Source organism: Ammospiza nelsoni, chromosome 21 (assembly GCF_027579445.1).
Source record: "Ammospiza nelsoni isolate bAmmNel1 chromosome 21, bAmmNel1.pri, whole genome shotgun sequence".
NCBI classification, from domain to species: Eukaryota; Metazoa; Chordata; class Aves; order Passeriformes; family Passerellidae; genus Ammospiza; species Ammospiza nelsoni.
The window spans coordinates 8,997,905-9,018,269 of record NC_080653.1 but is presented as its reverse complement, the minus strand read 5'-3'; the positions used below and the strand labels follow the sequence as shown (position 1 = coordinate 9,018,269).

Below are 20,365 nucleotides of genomic sequence, written 5' to 3'. Positions count from 1 at the left end.
CTTTACATTAATGGCTGTGAAAAGCACCTTGGAAGGAAACTAAGCAGCAAATGAACAATCACTGCTCATTAAACCTCTCCTCCCTCCCACTCAGCCCGGGCTCCTGGGCTCCAGCCCTGACTCACTGAGCGGCTCCAGCAGCTGACTCATGGCTTCTGCTCCCTCACACGGGCTCCTTCCCAGTGTGGAAAGGGGAAATGGGGGTCAGCAAGGACCCTTTTCCATAAAAACACCCAGAGCAGAGCCTGAGATCATCCCCTGTACCTAAAATCCCCAAGGTGGGCTCCCCGCAAGGAGCAGGTGATGCTGGCTTGGTTCAAGGACAGGCCACACCAGGCAAGGAGACAGAATAACCCCTTGTGAAAGGCCAGTTCTCCAGAAAACAAAAGGAGGATTCCATCATGGGCTGCACCACAAAATGCCTCCAAGTCTGAGCACAGAAAGCACAGCAGAAATGAGCTGTAATTACAAGTGCACCTGCAATTCCGAGCAAGCCTCATTCATCCAGACTAAAGCAATTTGGGACCCCAAACCTTGAAGTGGCTGCATTCAGCTTATTAGTCCTGATCAAATACTATTTTCTGAATAATACATTTAATGAGTCATGATGTTTGTCAAACACATGATTAAACAAAGAATTCCTGGCATTCGTGGGCTAGCTGAGTAGCCCATGAATAATGCATCAGCTCGCCAATATATCTGGATATGAATAATTGTATCCAATATCTGGCCAGCTCGGGTATTTATTATGAATGCAATTTATTTATTGTATATTACATCTATTATTTAACTGGGGGAGATTGTATCCTGCCTGTTCCAGCTTCCCCTGCAGCATTTCTCTGCCTCCCCCTGACACTGTACCCCGTGGTGGGAATGGGGGCTCCAGGGTGGGATTTCCCCCTTGCTGCAGGCAGGGAATCTGTCCCCAGTCCCATCCATCTGTGCACTCCAGGGTGTTTTGCACGGCTCTGAACCTGCCTTTTCCCAGGCTGGTGGGTGGCTTCATCCCTGCTAAGCCTTGGGCTCCACTCAGGGATATTTAATTCAATGAATGGATGAGACCTTTCGAGATCCTCCCACCTGCTGCTCTCCACGAAATCCCAAATATCTGAGGGGGTTGCTTCATTAACAAAACCCTGCTTGCCAGAGCAATTAGCTGGGCTGCCTTCACCTCTCCTTCACCTCGGGGAGGTGGGACAGCAAAGTCACTGCACCACTTTGGACAAGGCCATGCAGGGATGAGGGAGAATCTGGGCTGGGGGCTTGGGAAGGAGGGGATCCAACACCAAACCCTCTGGGATGTCCTGACAAATGCCACTTGTCCCCTCCACAAGGCTGCAGGCCCTGTCATGGTGCCCCATGCCAGCACCACCCCAGCAATCCATGCTGGACACATCCCACCAGGTGGGCAGGGAAGATTTTTTTTTTTTTTTTCTGGGTGCTTTTCCAGCTTCCCTGCCACATCTCCAGGCTGCAGGGAGGCAGCTTTGATCTCTCTGCCTTTATTTTCACATTAAAGAGACTCTGGAATTGCATCCCCTGCCCAGCTCAGCACCAGGGAGGCTCCCAGGGAACGGGCACCACCCAGAGCCAGCGGAGCATCACTGATGCTCTTTCAAGCAGCACCAGCTGCCTGGCAGGAGCCTCAACTGATTAACACAGGGAAAACCAGAGTCCTGCTGGCTTTGAAGGTGGCTTTTGCTCGTGGAGAAGGAGATATTTGGAGGAGAAGGTGGATGGGTGAAGCAGAGCACCCAGTGCATGGAGATGTTTTCTGTGGGGAGTGAAGGGCCAGCTCAGAGCAGGGAAACAGCTCCAGCCACACCAAAACACTGACAGACGGCCAGTTTAGATGGGATATTGGGAAGAAATCCTTCCCTGGGAGGGTGGGCAGGCCCTGGCACAGGGTGCCCAGAGAAGCTGTGGCTGCTCCCGGATCCCTGGAAGTGCCCAAGGCCAGGTTGGACAGAGCTTGGAGCAGCCTGGAATAGTGGAGATGTCCTTGCCCAAAGGAAATTATCTTTAAAGTCAATCCAGCCACATTCTCCTGCACACTGAGGGATTCTAGGTGGGGCACGGGGGTCCGTGCACAGTTCTGAACTTTGGGAAGGGCACAAGGATCTCCATAGGTTGTCAGGCAGGAATGGGATGGGGCAGAGCAGGATTTCTGTGGGGAAAAAGGCAAATCCAGCCCTGCACATATTTTGGTGCATCCTCCATCTCACAGCTCCAGGATCAACAGCCCTTCCCAAGGGAGAATGGGCTCCCAGAGCCCTGGAGGAATGAGGGTCGAGCCCTGCTGCTCCCTGTCTGCTTCCAGCAAACAACTCAGCCAACATCTCCTTACAAACCCATTTCCACGCTTGAGGAGGCTGCAAACTTCAAAGCCTGCAGTGGAAAAAACACCCACCAATAATAACAACAAACTGGAGGCTTCCCAGCCCCACCAGCCTGCAGCACTTCCAGCATGACTAATGCTTTCCAAGTGAAATAATAATAATAATCCACGGTGCTGAATTCCTCACCACCCTGCACTCTGCAGACAACAGGTGGGCGCTGCCCTGGTTCACCTTCCAGCAGCACCTTTCACCAGGCAGATTTGAGCTCCTGGCATGGGGAAAATCACAAAACCCCAGGGGCATCTGCAGGTGAGGAGGGTGGGATTGCAGCCACGGAGCTGGCAAAGCCCTGAGTGCTTGCAGAAGGATGTAAAATCCTTTCTTTGCCAGTGTAAAATCCTTTCTTTGCCAGATTTTACAGCAAATCCTGCAGAACAGCCCCAGATCAGGATGCTGATTGAGCACCCGAGGCTGCTCACAATTCCTGCCCTCATCCAGGTGGGGCAGAGGCCAAAACATGAGAAATCTTTGCACTCACAGGTGTCAGCTCCCTGCAGAGCATCATTCCAAGCTCTGCCCCTGCCCAGCTCCACCCTCACACAGCCTCTCCCAGCCCCTGGGAGATGCTGAATGCACAGACTGAACCAGCAAAACAAAATAATAAAATAAAGACTTACATTCTTTGTTTGGTTGGACAATAATTCAACAAAAAGCTCAGCTCTGAAAGGGACCCAGAACTTCCCTGAGGAGATTTTCTCAGCAAGACACAACCACAAAGCCTCAACACGTGCCCGTGAGAGCTGGGCATGGAGAGGTTAAACCCAAACCACAGCACCTGGGCAGGCAGGAAGCAACCAGAGGGCTTTGAAGGTAAAGATGCAGCAGGAACAGGCTCCTCACTGCCTCCCCCAGCCCTGTAAATCAGCTGTCAGTGTCTTGGGGGGAGATGGATGCATGCAGGGCACACACCCCAACTCTGGGTTTGAGGGGGATAACTCTGCCCTGCTCTGCTGGGAGCAGCGCCAGCATCTCCTGTGGGGCTGGGCATGGGTGGGATTGTCCCTGGGGTGGGGAGGTGCAGAATTGATGGGGGTAGCATGGTCGGGACGGATGGAGACGAGAGATCTTTGAGGCCAGGTCGTGGAACTTGGGGTTTATTGCAGAGGGCCTGGGCGCAGGGAGCTGCAGCCACAGCTCGGAGCAGGCCCGACAGAAGAGAGGGGCAGAGAGGATGAGAGGGTGAGAGAGTAAAAGGGGTAAGAGCTTAAAAGGCAAGAGCGAAGAGACAAGAGGTGAGAGCTAAGAGAGCGAAGTTCCCAATCCAATACCATAAATCATCTTCTGTGTTTAATATTCTGATTCTCACTAACCAATCTAATACAAGATACAAATCCTACAGCATTTACATACAGCCTATAAGAATCATTACATTACCACACTGGGTTACATTTTAAACCCTAAAAGCTCCTCTGTGGGCCCCTTCTGCCAAGCTGGCAGGGTCTGCTCTGACCTTGGGCCTGTCTGCAAGCAGAGGGTGTTGTTCCATCAAAAGGGGATCACCTTCAGCTGGCCACACCATTGTTTTCCTGTTGTTCAGTAACCGAGGTATCTCAAAGCTTGCTTTCATTTCAATCTCACTTACAGTTTCCATATTCTCAAAATCTTTTGCCAGACAATCATATTGATAAGGCTCTCCTGTTTCATCTTCCCCAACAGGGAGGGACAGCTGGCAGGGTGCTGGGGGGAGGAAGGGAGAGAGGGAGGGAGGCTGTCCCCCCAGGCTGGGGACCCACCTGAGCGTCTTGCGGATCATGTCCTCGTCGGTGATGCCGTAGTAGGTGAGGGTCTCGTTCCACGTGGGGTTCAGGGTGTTCCTCAGCGTTTTGGTTCTCAGCTTGTTTGCCTGGCAAAGCAGAGCAGGTGGGGTCAGTGGGGTTGGTCATCTGGGCAGCAGAGGAGGCCCAGTGTCACTGCCATGTTTGCTGGAAAACCCCTTCGCCAGGATTTCTTCTTCTGGGGAGCTGAGAAGCCTCAGAGAAAACTGAAAACAGTAATTATCTGATGGTTTTATCTGATTGTTTTATCTGATTGTTTCTCTCGTGTTTTGCTGCTTTGGAATGTGGTTTGGAGATTGTTCATCCAACATGTGAATTGTTTTTACTTAATGACCAATCACTGTCCAAGCTGGGTCAGGACTCTGAGGAGTCAGTCACGAGTTTTTAATTAATGCCTTGTTAAACCTTCTGTAAGGGCCCTTTATCTATTCTTTAGTATAATTATAATATAATTATAATTATAATTATAATTATAATTATAATTATAATTATAATTATAATTATAATTAAATAAAATTAAAATAAAATAAAATAGAATATAATAAAATAGAATAGATTCTATTTTGTTATAATAAAAGAAAATAAAACATTTAATAAAATATGTATAAAATATAAAAATAAAATAATATAATATAATATAATATAATATAATATAATATAATATAATATAATATAATATAATATAATATAATATAATATAATATAATATAATATAATATAATATAATATAATATAATATAATATAATATAATATAAGCTTTCTATGAACATGGAGTCAGATTCTCAATTCCTCCTTCATCCTGGGCACCCAGCAAATGCCACAGCCCAGTTTGGGGACAAAGGGACAATGGGCGCTGTCACTGTTCTGTCTCAGTGCTGGGACCCTCATTTGGGTGGCCCAAATCCACCCCTAATCCAGCAAAAACCTGAGGGTCAGGGACACAGCAACTCACTCATTTCCAAACCATCCCAGCCCCTCATCCTGGAGACAGCCAGCAAAATGGGAACCTTGGCAGAGCATGGACCAGGATTTCATTTAAGCAGTAAGAGAGAGCAAGGGAGAGGAAAAAATCCTTTCTGGATTAAATAAAAAAAATGCTGATTTGTTGTTCTGGCTGTTTGTTTGCGCTCCTGCTCCCAGCACAGCTCTTGATCCTGCCTGACTCCAAACCAGTTCCCTGGCAGGTGTTTTGTCAGCACCAGCAGGAGGATGGGGACAGCAGGGCTTGTGTCCCCTGCATGGATGGGACATCCTGGCACACAGCCCAGGGGACAGGGATCTCCTCGCTCCCTGAGCCCCTCTCATGTCTGGGGACAGCAGAATAAAGAGGCTGAGGCTGCAGGTTGGGCTTCTCCACCCGGCTCCCAGCCTGGCGCCGCCTGGCAGAGCAGCAATTTTCCCTCTAATGAGGTGTCAGACAACTCAATCCCTGCCTCAGCTGCTGCTGTGCCTCAGCACATCCATACCTCCAAGGTGTCTTGTGGATCTTTATGGGGAGCTGCTGCGTTCCCCACCCTGGGTTTAGGAGCCCTGAGTGATGAGGAGAGCAGGGAAGCACCCACAGCCTGCTCAGGTCTGCAGGTACCTGATCCTGATCCCCGGGGCTCCAGGGACTGGGAAGGAAAGCGGGGTGACATGAACATCACCCAGCTGCCAAAGCTGCCCTGGGAAGGGACAGGAGTGAGATCAGAGGAGCTGAGCTCCGGGAATGCCTTTTCCTCCCATCTGGGATGACTCAGGAGTCAGCGCCAGCTCTGCATGGGGAACGAACCCAGCCCTGCTCCCACACCCACGGGTGCCTGAGAGCCCAAATCTGGGACAGAAACACCTGAGGGACTCAGGGACTGTCCTGCTGCAGAAACAACCCAAATCCCAAATCCCAATCCCCCAGAGCTGCTCCCCTCTCCCAGGGCAGATCCAGCAGCACTGTTTGGAACAGAGCACAAAGATGGGGCAAGGATGGGGTCCCCCCATGGCCTGTGGATCTGCAGCTCCTGTGTTCCCTCCCCTCCTGCCTCCCCCAGCTCCAGCAGCAATGCTAATCAATGGATTTGCAAAACATGGGGACGATGATGATGATGATATTGCTGCTGAGAGCGCTCGCGGCTCCGCGTGCAGCGGAAATTCAGGATGTGGTTAAAAACTCCCTCTGCCACCCTGAGCACTGGGAATTAATCCAACTGAACTGTAACAAGTAAATACACCTCCCCTCCCTCCCTCCCCCCTCCCCAAAAAAGGTCTTTCCTTTCGTGTGGAATAAGAGTGCAATTAATATTCCTGACACACACATCGAGCATTTAAATTCCACATCCCCATCACTTACACCCAGCTCTCACCACACATCAATATCTTTAATTACTCTTCTCTCCAGCAAGTGCTGAACCTAAGGAGATGGAAATATTTCCCTTATGATTTATACTCTGTTTTATTATGATCTGAGGGGTTTTAAATGCAAAAGGATAAGGATGGAAAAAAAAGGGGGAATTAAAAGGGTCCGATTTGTTTATGGCTGAGGATGTTTCACTCAGTGCTTCCCAGGGCTCCTGGAATGCAGCATTCCCATGCTGGGCTCCCAAGGTAAGCAATCAGGGCTGGCACCTGGCTGCCAGCCAGTGGTTTCCCAGCAGGGCATTTTCCATCCCTGTAAGGATGGATTCAACCCCAGTTCCTTCCTCCTGCTCTCTCTGAGCGTTTTTCACTCCAGACACGCAAGCTCTGGGTGCAGCAGCCCACAGCCCCTGGCTCAGGAGCTTCTCCCAGGCCTGATTTCCAATGAGAAGCAGCAGCCCCAGGAAAGGAAGGACAATGAAAAGGTTTCTCACCTTGCTGGCCCCGGGGAGCAAGTGCAGCTTGACATAAGGATCAGCCAAACCATTGTGGTCCATTGGCTTCAGCCCCTGAGGAGGGAACAGCAAAAAGCAGGAATCAGGAGGGCAGGGGGATGCTGGGGGGCTCACTGAGCCCATCCTGGGGTCCATGGAGCTGCTGTGGCTTCCCCAGGGTTTGGGAAGGAGGGGAGAATGAATTCTGCAGGATCCAGGCTCAGCGTTCCAGTCTGAGGGGCTGTGGGAAGCTCCTCACCTGCACATGGCACCATCCAACCTTCCCTCCCTCCCTGCCATCCTCATCACATTCATTTGGGGGTGAAAGAGAATCAGTGCAGTGATTTCCCAGCTTTGAAATTACAGGGTTCTGTCATTGAATAATTGCTTCTGAGCAAACACACACCTCTGCTGTTGTGGTGCCACTTGCAGAGGGTGTGATAGCACCTACCTACTCTTGGTTATTAAGGAAGAACAGCTCCAGGCCAGTGGGAGGCTGGTGCCAGCCAGATGCTGTGGTGTTCACAGAGTAAATTTGGGGTTGCAGGAGGAACCAATCCAAGGAAACACTCCCTGTGGCCATTCCTGATGGGTTTTCTACAAAACCCTCACAGCTCTTAGAGGATGATGTGGATCAGGTTTGTTATCAGGGAGGGACAAGCTGTGCCTCTGTTCCTCTTCTAAACCCCCCAAAAATGATCCAGAGGTGATGCACAATTCCAGATCAAAGCCACACCTGCACAGACTGCACGGACAAACAACTCCACAGGGCAGGGAAGCAAGTCAGGAGGGTGAGAAATGGAGCCTAATTTTCAGCAGCCCTAAGTAGAAATGAGAATGGCTCCGTGGTGGAAGCCCTTGGATTATTTCCAGCCTGGCTGTGGGATCCCTGCAGGAATTACTGCTGGGCTGGCTGAAGGCAGGGCTGTGCCTGGATCAGAGCAGGGCTCTCTGCAGAGGTACCACCCCATCCTGGCTCCAGGGGGATGCTGAAGAGTCCTCACAGCCTTGTTGTGAGGAGCAGAGTGCCTGGATAATGAGTGTGTGTGTGCAGCTGCCAGGATCCAGGGGCAGGGAAGCATTTGTATGGAATTCTGCGTGCAGAAGGAATGCAGCCATCCAGGATCTGGGCAAATCCAGCAGGGAAATGCCGGGGGAATCATAATCAGGTAGGGATTAACTCACCCAGCCTGACCTATAGCACCACAGGACCTTCTCTGAGCTGCAGTTTTGTCCAGGATGCTCCTGACCTTGGGAGCGTCTCTGACTTGGAGCAAGGGCTCTGCCACAGAGACAAACCTGCTGCCCTGGGGCAAGGGAGGCCAAATGGTGCCCAGCAAAGAGGATTTTGCTTCTATAGCAAAGCCACAAGGATAAAAATACCAGCAGTGAATGGAGGTGAACCTGCTTTGAGTGCAGCCTCTGGGGTGCTGCCTCTGGGCCAGGAGATGATGGGGATGGGGCAGGCAGGGCAGGAAGGGGCTGGGCTGTCCCCAGGCTCTGCACAATCCACTGGTGCTGTCCCTGGCCAGAGGTGCCCAACCTGCCCAGGCTGCACAGCAAATGAGATCAGCACGGAGCAGGCAGATTCCCAGGAAAATGGATGGAGAATGACAGGCAGCTCTGTAATTCACCCATCAATTCAGCTCAATTAAATTACCTTCTGAGGAGGCTATTAAAGGCTTTTTTAATAGATGTGCTATGGAAGATGGAGTGACAGGAGCCTGGAAAATGGCTCCTAATGTCACGTCTACCTCCCTCCCGTGTCACTGGATACGTGTTTGGCACAAACAGCTGAATTTAGCAGGGCTCTGCTTTGCAAGGATCCCTCCCACAAAGGGAGAGCCCCCTCTGGGTGCAGGGACCACCACCCTGGAGCTTCTCCAAGAGGGACGAGAGGCAGACAAGGCACAGAGTCACCCCCAGCTCCATCTGGGGAAAATCCCTGGCTCCAACCCTTCCTGCTGCTGCTGCTGCGCTGATTCGTGGAGCTGAGATCAAGTTTCATCTTTTCCCTTCCTCTACCCAACCCCAAAAATCTCTGCTGCAATCCCACAGAGACCTCCAGCTCCCTGCACATGCCAGGCTCTGCCAGCTGCTCCCCGTGCCAGTGACATTTAGCTAATCAATAGGATTTAATTACAGCTCGGGCTAATCGGGGGCTGCCGATTAACGCCGCGCTAGAGGCGGCCAGAAATCGCAGGAGATGGATCCATTCCATCCCTCACCCCACAACCAGCTGCCTGCCCAAAAACCAGCCTGGCTGAGCCATCCCATTCTGGAAAAAGGGGGCAAGCTGCATTTCCAGCCTGCCAGCCCAGAGGAGCCCGGCAGCTGGAGGAATCTCCCTGCAGTGATGAATATTTATGAGTCAATACATAAGTAATGATCAGCGCAGACCTCCAGCACTCACCTCGGGTGGAAGGGAGGGAGGGAGCAGCCAAATGCTCAGTGGGGTGGAAACTCCTGGGTGTTTTCTGGCCAGAGGTGCAGGGAGAGCAGCCCAAGGATGCTCCAAAGGGCAGCAGCTGCCTGGAGCATCCTTCACCATTGCCCTGCAGCCCCCTGAGGCTCATGCCAGGCATCTTTCTCCCAAAAGCAGGAGAACACTGGAGTTGTAGGGTAGCACATCCTGCTGTGACTGTGCTGCATGCCCCTATAAATCCCCTATGGACTGAGCACAAAGTGAGATCCTCAGCAAAGCCATGGCATGGCACCAAACCAGGTGGCTGCACATTCACCAAAACCTTTTCCATCCTGTTTTCCAGGTGATGCCCAGCACAGCCCAGCTCTGCCCCACGCAGGACAGCAGAGACCCACACAATCCCAGGGCTCATGCAGGGGAGAGCCCTCCTGCCAGCCTGGCTGCTCCTGCAGTCCAGGAATGAGCTTCCACAATGCCCTGATTTATTCTGCTATTGATCCGAGCTGAGCTACAGCGTGTCTGAGCCCAGCCGTGCCTGAAGTGTGACGGGCGGGGCTGCTGAGAGCCAGCAGGGCCAGGTGGTGCTGCCAGCCTGGCTGCTCCTGCTTTTCCTGGCTTTTCCTCCTTGTTCCTGCATGCTCCTGCCTGTTCCTGGATGCTCCTGCCTGTTCCTCCTTGCTCCTGTCTGCTTTTGCCTGCTCCTGCCTGTTTCTCTCTTTTCCTGCCTGCTCCTGCCTGTTCTTCCCTTTTCCTGTCTGCTTTTGCCTGCTCCTGCCTGTCCCTGCCTTTTCCTGGCTTCTCCTGCCTGTTCCTCCTTGTTTCTGTCTGGTTTTGCCTGTCCCTGTCTTTACCTGGCTTCTCCTGCCTTTTCCTGCCTGCTGCTCCTTGTTTCTGTCTGTTCTTGCCTGTTCCTGCCTTTTCCTGGCTTCTCCTGCCTGTTCATCCTTGTTCCTGTCTGCTTTTCCCTGTTCCTGCCTGTTCCTGCCTTTTCCTGCCTGCTCCTGGCTTCTCCTGCCTGTTCATCCTTGTTCCTGTCTGGTTTTGCCTGTTCCTGCCTTTTCCTGGCTTCTCCTGCCTTTTCCTGGCTTCTCCTGTCTGTTCATCCTTGTTCCTGTCTGGTTTTGCCTGTTCCTGCCTTTTCCTGGCTTCTCCTGCCTCTTCCTGCCTGCTCCTGTCTGTTCATCCCCGTTCATCCTATCTACTTTTGCCTGCTCCTGCCTGCTCCCACCTGTCTGGTGACTCCCAGAGTCTCCCAAACCCTGCTGTGAACTTACACCCCTCAGAAACCCCTCAGAAACCCCCTCCCAAATATTCCCAGGCACAGAGGCAGGGTGAATCCCCACGTGGAGTGAAGCCCTCAGAGCAGGGAATGGCTGGTGGAGCACCACAGGTCGGATTGAACCTGCTGGAGTGATAATGGGACTCGTGAGGAACAGCAGCAGATATAGAAGTGCTGGAGATTAAAAAAAAAATAATAATACAGAGAAGTAAAATAAAGGGAGAGAGGGAGGTTGTTTGGGGTTATCAGAGAGAAAGAAAAACGTGTCTCACGTGGCTGGGATAGGTTTGAATGGCTGCTGGCAGCAATCAGAGCTCCAGGAGCTGCTGGAGCTGGGCACAGCATGTCCCTGGAGGGTGACACAGCCACCCAGGAGGGTAAATCCAAGGGTAAATCCAAGGGTAAATCACATCCCAGCCCTGCTGGGGCTTTTCCCCCATCTCCTCCTCTGCAGCTCTGCCTGTCCCAGCCCCGGAGCCAGCGGGGTCCTGGCCCTTACCTTTCTGTAGTCAAGTTTTGGCAGCTTTCCCCAGGCGAGAGATGAAATGAGAGCGAGCAGATGGCAATGTAAATAAAAGAGAAAAATGGGAGAATGAGAGCAGAATGGAAATGAACAGGACTCGAGAGCTTGAATGTCAGGGTGGCTCTGCCCTCCCCAGGGGCACGGGGGTGATGCTGGGGTGCCCCCACAGCCCCGGGTGGGCACCGCAGGGACCAGGGCTCTCCTGTGCCAGCCCTGCCTGTGCCATTGCTGATGTGAGATTTATCAGTGGCTGCCCAGAGCTCTCTCCCTCCTCGCTGCCTTCCACCCACTCCAAACCCAATTAGAAATCTCCTCCTTGGCTCGGCTCCCGTGTGCGCCGAGGGAAGCCTGACCCGGCGGATCCACAGGAGACAGGGAGGGGAGCAGAGCCCAGAGTCTGCCCCAGCCCTGCCCTGCTGGCACCTGGGGGTGCTGCCCTGGCCAGGAACAGCTCCAGGAGAGCTGGGGTAAATCCTTCCACCCCCATCCCCAAAATCCAGCTTTGCTGCTGGTGTTCCAGCCTTGGAGAACCACAGCAAACGAGCCACGGAGGGGGGAGAAGAGCATCCTATGGAGGCAAACAGCATGGTCTGACCCTCTGGGGGGGCTCAACCTCTTCTCCTGCCTTCTCCAAACCCCCATCCCTTCCCAAGATCTGCAGGGATTGAGGTGCTTCCCCCCAGCCCATCAGGAGCCCTCTCCGATGGTCACTGTGTGATGCAGAGGGGAACCCAGCAGCATCTCCCACAGGCTGCATCAGGACCTCGTCTCCCCGTTCCTGCTCCCAAATGCGCAAAAAAAGCCCCTAATTGCCTCAATCACGCAGACGGCAGCACTTTGGGGCCGTGATTAGCAGCATTTAAAAGAGCCATTTATAAACCGACAGCCGGTCACAGTAAATAACAACATCGGGATGGGCTGCTGGAAAAAGCATCAGCCATCAATCCCTGCTCGTCACGGGGGATGAGCAGCCGGCTCCCGACCCTGGGAACGCCCTGAGAGGCAGGGATGGAGGGGAAGGAGAGGGCAGAGGGGCTGGGGAGGTGGTGGAACCCAGGGATGCTTGGTACAGCCATGGATGGGGCTCCCTTGGCACAGCCATGGATGGGGCTCCCTTGGCACAGCCATGGGTCAGATTCCCTTGGCACAGCCATGGGTCAGATTCCCTTTAAGAGGAATGGCAAATTTGTCTTTACAAACAAAGCTGTGGGTCTGCTGGTAGATAAAACCAGCACTGGGAGAGAAAAGAAACAATGGGAAGGATTCCACTGATTGACGAATGGAAAAAAAAGAGATTTGCTTTTACGAATAAACTTTAAGTTTGCTGATAAACGAAATTAGACATTGAAAGATGAAATAAACAATGGGGAAGAAAAAACTCCAAAATTCCATAAGAATTAAAAGTTAAAATGGAGCGTTATACATTAGAGGTGAAATCTTTGGTATCAGGTGTATTGGGAAGTGTGAACCTCTCGAGTACCTCAGAAACAGGGAAAGAGAGAAGGGAAATATAGACGGAAATTGGGATAAAAAGGAGGCTGCATCCTCCAAAAATTCAAGAAATGCCAGAGGAATACCCCATGGCCTCTCCCTTTATTGGAATAAAGCCAAAAAGGACTCTTCTGTCTCCTTTTTGGACATAAACCTCTGGTGTCTGTGGATTAACTTTCCTAAGACCTTGGCACAGCCATGGGTCAGGTTCCCGTGGGTCGGATTCCCTTGTCACAGCCATGGGTCACATTCCCCATGGCACGGGCAGTCCCTGCTGTCCCCCCAGCCAGGCTGGGCCCTACCTTGGCTTTGTTGATGGTGCAGTGCAGAGCGTTGTTCTCCTGGTCGTAGAGCAAGCTGAAATCCAGCGTCCCCAGCGCGGCTGCAAGGGAGGAGAGATGTGATTAACCTGCAAGCACGGGGCTGCTCTCCCTCTGAGCACTCAAGGAGATGCTGAAGAGCAGGCTGCAGGCATTATAAAGCACAAAGCATCCTGCTGGGAGCCCTGTTATGAAACGTGGCCGTTCCCAGGTTGGTTGGCACAGCCCTGGGAGAGGAGTGAGGATGAGTGGGTGCAGCTCTGCAGCCACAGCTTTGCTTCCATGGGCTCTCACCTGGGCTATCCCCATCCCTCAGCAGCCTGGCTACATCCAGCAGCTCCCTGTCCCCCAGGAGATGAAGGATGTCCCCTGGGAAGATTTTGGGAATGGCTGGGACACAGCTGAGAGCTGCTGTTGGCACATCCTCCCCTCCAGCGCCGCTGGCATTCCCAGAGCGTGTATTTGTACAGCGACACCTTCAAACAAATGAGCCACCAGTGGGATCCCTTCCCAGCTCCAATCTGGCTGCAAACTGTAAATTAAACCCAGTGAGGATGGAAATACTTTCCTGGTTAAAATGAAAAACACCAACAAGCTTTTAATCAGCTCAGTGCTCCTTTATGGCATCCTCAGGATCCAGGAGTGGCAGCGTCTCCTGGGATGGGACACAGGAGCAGAACAAAACCAGAGGAGCCTCAGCAGCAAAATCCCTTTTGATTTGAGGGATTCTTTCCCTTTGGATGATCTGAGCACATCTCACTAATCTAAAAGCCTTAAAAAGACAGGCTTCCCAAAAACATGGCTTAACCTTCTCCAAGGCTGCCAGGCCTGATTTGCACACCAAAGCCTGGACATGGAGCAGCCTCTGCCCTGGCTCAGCTTTACCTGACACCAGCCTGGAGCTTACAGGGTGGCTCTGGACACAGCAAACCCCACTTTTCCATGCCCACCTCCCCAAAAGAGTTTTGCCTGAGTGCTGCCCTGCCACCAAGCACCATCCCACTGCTGTTTCCAAGGTAACTGCACCTTCCTGCCGTGTTCAGAACGTGAGAAAACATCCAAAATAAAAACCAGAACAGTTTTGCTTAATGTCAAAGCAGGGTTTGCTGACTGGAAAAGAGTTGGACAAACTTTATGGGAGAAAATAAAGTGCTTTTTTTTCCCCCAGCATTGATAGCAGCAAGGCACCCACGGAGTTTAAGGATATTCAGGGGACCAAAACCATCCTACTGCAATTTCACAGCGATCTCCCAGCCCAAAGGAAAAGGAGCTACAGGTTTGCCTGCTGGCAAGAGAAAAAAAAAATCATTTCTCCCAAGCAAATATCTTGAGTTCAAAGCAGAGTAAATACCCAGAGAGAGCTCTGCCAGAATAATGTACCCCCGTGGTTGTGCAGCAATTTCATGGCACATTAGCTCCTGGTCTGGGCAAGGCACAAATCAGAGGGGTTTTACCTGCCAGGGGAAGATGAGGGGCGAGGCCAACCCTGCTGTGCCTCGTGCTCCATCTCTGGGTCTGGCTCCAATGAGCATTTCCAGAGCAATAATTCCCAGCTAAAGCCCCTGCACACCCTGCAGGGAGGGAGCACCAGCACAGCTCTGGGTGCTCTCAGTGCTGGGCAGCTCAGGGATGGCAGCGTGAGGAGCTGGAGGCTCCACAAACCCAGTCAGCAAAACTTCCCAAATCTGCATTTTTCACTCAAGAGCGGAAGATGAAAGCTCCGGTTTCGGAGCCTCATCATTTCCACCTGCCCTTTAATCAGCATTTCCTGCCAGCCCCACCGCTCTGCCCTCCGAGTTCAAGCTGTTATTTTATTTTTATCACAGAAGGGGGCCCGCGGTTCAGCCTGCTGCATTTGGCAATTTATAAAACAAATTAAAAAGCTTGGCAGGCAAACAAGAGCTCGGCCAGGAAACACTGACAAAGCCCCAGCCTGGCCCCGGGGCGAGGACAGCGGGGAGCACTGCTAAAAACACCTAAAATCACCTTCAGACAGCAGCAGGAGCTTGTTCTGCAGGTGGGGACTCAGGTCCTGCCCTGAGCTCTGCATGTCCATGAGCACACACCCAGCAGTTCCCATCCCTCTTGGAAATGGAGCCCTGCATGTCCATGGGCAAACATCCAGCAGTTCCCATTTATCCTGGAGCTGGAGTCCTGCATGTCCATGGGCAAACATCCAGCAGCTCCCATTTCTCTAGGAGCTGAAGCCCTGCATCCCTGGCCATGCCCTCCCAGCCCTGGAGGGGTTTTCCTCTAGGCAGAGATGGTTTTTTATGGATGGTGAGTCTCAATTCCCAAGGAAGGGCCTGCCCTTATGCAGAGGGATGTGGAAACATCAGCACAACGCACGCTAATTGTTTAAAAATGTGGCTTTTTGGTAAAGGGGAGGAGGAAAAGTTTGCCAAAAAGGGGTTTGGCAGCCAAGGTGCTGCTGTGGAGCTGGAGGTGAGCACTGCCACCAGATGCCCAGGGTTCATGGGACACGTTCAGGACAGGGTGACAGCCCCACAGCCTCTGGCACATCCTGGGAATGCACAGGCAGGGATGGATCCAGCCCAGACAAAGCTGGAGATCCTCAGGGCTGAGGAGGTGGCAGGAGACCCTCAGCTGTACCAGGAGAAGGAGCCACCCCTGCACCCCACAGGAGCACCCAGTGAAGCCCCAGGAGCCCCATCCCAGCCCTGTGCTGCTGCAGGGCTCAGCACAAGCCACCAACCCTGTCCCACTGCTCCCACTCCCAGCAGCACATCCAGCCCTGACTCCGGGAATCCTGCACCCCCAGCTGGCAGGATCGGGCCCAAAACCTCTGCAGAGCAACCTAATCCCCCTCCTTTAATTGCTTTCCCCCTCCCACTCGAGATGCAGCTCGATTGTGATCTTAATTAGGGGAGCAAGTACCTAAAAAAGAAAAGGGCAGCAATTAGACTCAAAGCACTGCTACCAGGATTATTTAACTCGACTGGGCTATTCTGAACACTGCCCTCTAATCACAGAGGCTGCAAATAAAAAATATAAATAAATGCCTTTGTCAGGCTTTACAAAGGCAGCTTGGCGCTCTCCAGACAGCAGGCAGGATGTATCATTATTATTACAATTATTCTGCTCCAATGATAAAATAACCATTAGGAAAACTGAACTCATTAGCAGGTTCTGACCCTCTTTCCTCCCCGTGAGCTGGGAGAGATTGATGGGAAGGCTCTGGCCAGGGCCTGCCTTTTAACACAGCCTCTAAAAGGAAAAATAGATCCCACTTGCACGGGAAGGTGGCCTCTTCTCCCACTGACCTTTGGGGAAAAACCCCACCTTTGGGTGTTTGGATTAATTCAGGGGGCCAGGGGGTGATTGGGGGGCAGCAGGAGCAGCAGATGTGTCCCCAAGTCAGCAGGAATTTATTGTTTATTGCTGACATTTCCTGGCTGAGCCCAGGGTGAGGCCAGGCTGAAGGAGCTTCTATTTATACCTGTGGGATGAGAGGCAAAAAACCCGTGGTGATGGATCTGAGCTCTGCTCCCTTGCCCAGCCCCTGCCCTTGGTGGCACAGCCGCCCTCTCCATAGCTTGGGATGCTGCAAAGAAAAGAATTTCACATCCCAGCATGTGGAAAAGCCACTGTCGCTCCCAGAAAGAGCTTCAGCAAAGCCTGGAGGTGATGATGGAGCACACTCCTTACCCTCCCAAGGCAGGTGTGACTGCTTTAGAGAGCCCAGCAGAGCTCCACAGCAGGAGAAGTTGAGGTGTGCACACAAAAACCCCACTATAGAACTAATTAAAAAGGAGTCCAAAAAGCCTTAAGTCCCTGTGCTTATCAGCATTGCTGCTCCCAAGATAATCTGCTCACGGATTTTGTGCCAGGGAGATCAGAGTGGAGCAGTAAAAAGACTGCTGGGGATTGTCTGGATTAGCTCTCCCTTACAGAAAGCACAGGTTCAGTAACCTTCAGACTGGGTATTTTTTAATGCACTATAAAAGATAGGTCCCTATTCTTCCATTGCTTTAATTTTCCCTTGCAATGGAGATAATTTTAAAGGTCCTGAAAGGCAGCAAGTAATTCTGCACTCTTACAGCCCCATATAAAATGTTGGCAAATGACTCCTCAGGAGGAACAGAAATTATCATCTCCTGCCATTTCCAAGCCTGGCTGCTGAAGAACATTTTGGTGGGTGTGCTCCTGCCCCCCCTGGCATCCTGAACACATCCAGTGGCACACGATGGGGACTTCAGGACTGGCTCCATGAGCCTGGAAAACCTTCAGGGTTCTCCTGGAAAACAGCACCATCAATTCCTGCAGCTGGGGCTGAGCTCCCTCAGCTCCCTCAGCATTCCACCTGGGCACTGATCCACTCAGGATGCTGCTGGGCAGTCAGGGATGGATCCCAAAGGTGCTGAGGACAGCCAGGTGTGCCCGGTGGCAGCACTGACCTCTGGCATGGAGCTCCAGCCTTGGCATCACTGCAGGATCTGGCGTGCTGGAGGCAGCTGGAACAGGGCACGACTGAAATCTGGCATCACCCTCAGCCATCCCATGAAAGCAGATCCTCTGGGAGGTTTTGGGGCACGTCCCAGGGGCAGCACAGCACACATTGGGGCATGAACATCCCCGTCAGCACCACAGGAATCAAGAGATCACAGTCTCCAGCTATGTCAGGGAAGGGATAGGTTGGATATTAGGAAAAACTTTTTCACCGAAAGAATAATAAAGAATAATAAAGAATAATAAAGAATAATAAAGAATAATAAAGAATAATAAAGAATAATAAAGAATAATAAAGTACTGGAATGCTCTTCCCAGGGAGGTGGTGGAATCACCATCTCTGGATGTGTTTAAAAAAAGCCTGGACATGGCACTTGGTGCTGTGGTCTAGATGAGGTGTTAGGGCACAGGTTGATCTCAGAGGTCTCTTCCAACCTCATCATTCTGTGATTCTGTGACTCTGATGTGCTGCTGGCAGGGCAGGACATCCCCAAATCTACAAAAAACCCCAGCAGGGAGCAGATCCAGCACACAGGAGGAGACCTTCCCTCCTCAGCTGAACTCCGTGGGATCAGGAGCGAGGAACAAACACAACTTTTCTCTCTTGCAATGCTCCCTGCCTGGCCGTGGGTTTCTCACTTAAAATTTGCAGCAATTAATATTTCTTCATTTTGGAGACACGGAGCCAGCCCCTGGTAAGCTCTGGAGCAGGGAGCTGCTTCTTCATGGGGTTGGTTGATGGATGCTCATCAGCTCCTCTGTCTTCTCCAGGAGGAGTGTTCAGAGGAACACTTATCTGCTCGGAACAGTTCAGAGATGCAATTATGTTTTACAGCACTAAATGGTCCCTGATGTCAGCAGCAATTAGACTTTCAGCAATTTCAGTTTAGAGATGGCCTTCAAATCTCTCCCGCTCTCCTCCTCTAATGAAGTACAGCACTGCAATTAACAACCCCCCAAAATTGCCTTCAGTGTTAAATACAAAGAGGAGAGATCAGGGAACCCCCTGGGAAGAAGGGGTGTCTGTCTGTCTCTCTGTCTGTCCTCCTGCACTCTGGAAGTGGGGCAGGTGCAGGGCTGTGGGAGGAGGGACCCTCGTTATCCAGCAGCTGTGGCTCCTTCATTAGCAGAGGTGCCAGAGGCCACAGCCCATATGCTGCTGCCCTGGATGCTGCAGGAGGGATGCCCAGGCAGACCCTGCTCACCCTGCTGTGCTTTCCTCTCCTGGTGTTCCCCCCCAGCACTTTGGGGTGTCCCTGCCCGTGGGAAGAGCAAAGCTCCTTGGAGGACCAGGATGTGCGTCCTGCACCTGGATGTCACTGCTGGGAGGGCCAGCAGGAAGGTGTGAGAGCTCCCAAATATCCCACAGGAAAGCAGAGAGGAGCTGATCCAGAGTCACTCCTGGGACACCTCAGTGACACTGCCCAGTCCTTGCTCACGTTTCTCAGACTGTGCTCTGCTTGGCAAAGCCATGCTCTGCTGAAATCTCTGGTGGTTTGTTTGGTTTCCTGAGCGAGAAGAATACTTCTTTTGGCCTTATCTGGATTGAAAAGACGATTCAAAGCTTATAAATAGCAGTTGCAGCATATGCTAAGGAGCTGTGCTTCAGAAGTAAATACCCTGCTCGTGCCTCGCCGTCTCCTCTGCCTCCCCCTGTCTGGCCACAATCACTGCCAGGTGACTTGCACACCCTGCACCCCTTCAGACCTTCCTCCTTCTTTACATCTTCAAGCAGCCAGTAATTAATATCTCCATGATGGCTTTGCCTGCCTAATTATCTTCTTTGCTCAAAATAAGAGTCTTCCTAAATAACTCGTGTGGCGCTGCAGGCGTCACGAGCCGCCGCGCACCAGGACTGGCCTCTCAGCTGCACTTTGGAGAAGTGCTTTCCATGCTGCTGCAGCTCCAGAGCTCAGAGGATGCTCTTCCATGAATAAAACTGGCCAAGAGGTGGAATGGGATGGGTTGGTGCACACAGGAGCAGGATGGGGCAGCATTTGCAGGGATAGCGGCTCCCGCTGCAGCCCGTGGCTCCCAGGCTCTCTCCTCACCTGGAAACCCCGAGCCAAACACATTTGGAGGAGGGAAGGAATTCCAGTGTGGCCAGAGCCTCTTTCCAAAGCCAAACAGCAGCTCAGAGAATGGGGCATTTCTCCAAGGGCTGGAAACTTGATTGCCTGTGTAAGGAGGATGGCTGCTCCCTGCAGGGCTATCCCCTGGCAGTGCCCCCTCCCAGGGCCTGTCCCTACCTCTGCTCATCCAGGAATTCCTTTAAAAATCCCCCAGGTACAAATTCCTGCTGGTGCTGTGGAGGGGAAGGTGCAGGCAGTGGAGGGGCAGCAGCATTTGGGTGGAATCGGTGGAGATGGGAGGCGAGAGCAGCTCCTCACAGGTGGCACATTGCCATCTAGCTGGCATTTGCTTATTTTCCCTGCAACCCGAGTTTCCCTGGCACTGTGCTGCCCGGCTGGGTGGGGAGCATCCCTGGTGGCTGGGGAGCTGCTGCTGTCACAGGGGAGCCAGCAATGAAGTGACAGCCAGGTGTGAGAGGAGCAGGAGCCAATTTCCCCTCCCAGCCTCCTGCCTGGTCCAACAGCACCAAACCATCTTTCTGCAGCAAATACACATTTCCCTCCTCTCCTGCCTCATTCCTTCCACCTCCTCAGCAGCTCTGCTGGGGACAAACCCAGTGCAGGAGCAGTTCTGCTTTGCCAGGGCAGTGCTGGGTCCCTGTGCCAGGGTCTCCCAAGGGTGCCCACCAGAACCCTGCAAACCCTCACAGCAGCACTGCTGGCAGGGAAGAGCTGGCTCCATGGAATTCCCAGTGATCCCAGAGCCAGCCCAGATGTCCTCACTCGTT

At 52.3% G+C, this 20,365-nt stretch overlaps 1 protein-coding gene across 1 annotated transcript in view; it reads right to left on the bottom strand.

The window, feature by feature from the left end:
• The window catches only part of DOC2B (double C2 domain beta), a 31,778-nt gene that overhangs the window by 8,093 nt on the left and 3,320 nt on the right, over window positions 1-20,365 (bottom strand). Inside the window, exons 2-4 of the mRNA XM_059487159.1 lie at window positions 13,018-13,097; window positions 6,998-7,072; window positions 4,133-4,242 (exon numbers count right to left, since the gene is read on the bottom strand). Of these exons, the coding sequence (XP_059343142.1) occupies window positions 4,133-4,242; window positions 6,998-7,072; window positions 13,018-13,097 (265 nt within the window). The remainder of the gene's footprint in view (window positions 1-4,132; window positions 4,243-6,997; window positions 7,073-13,017; window positions 13,098-20,365) is intronic.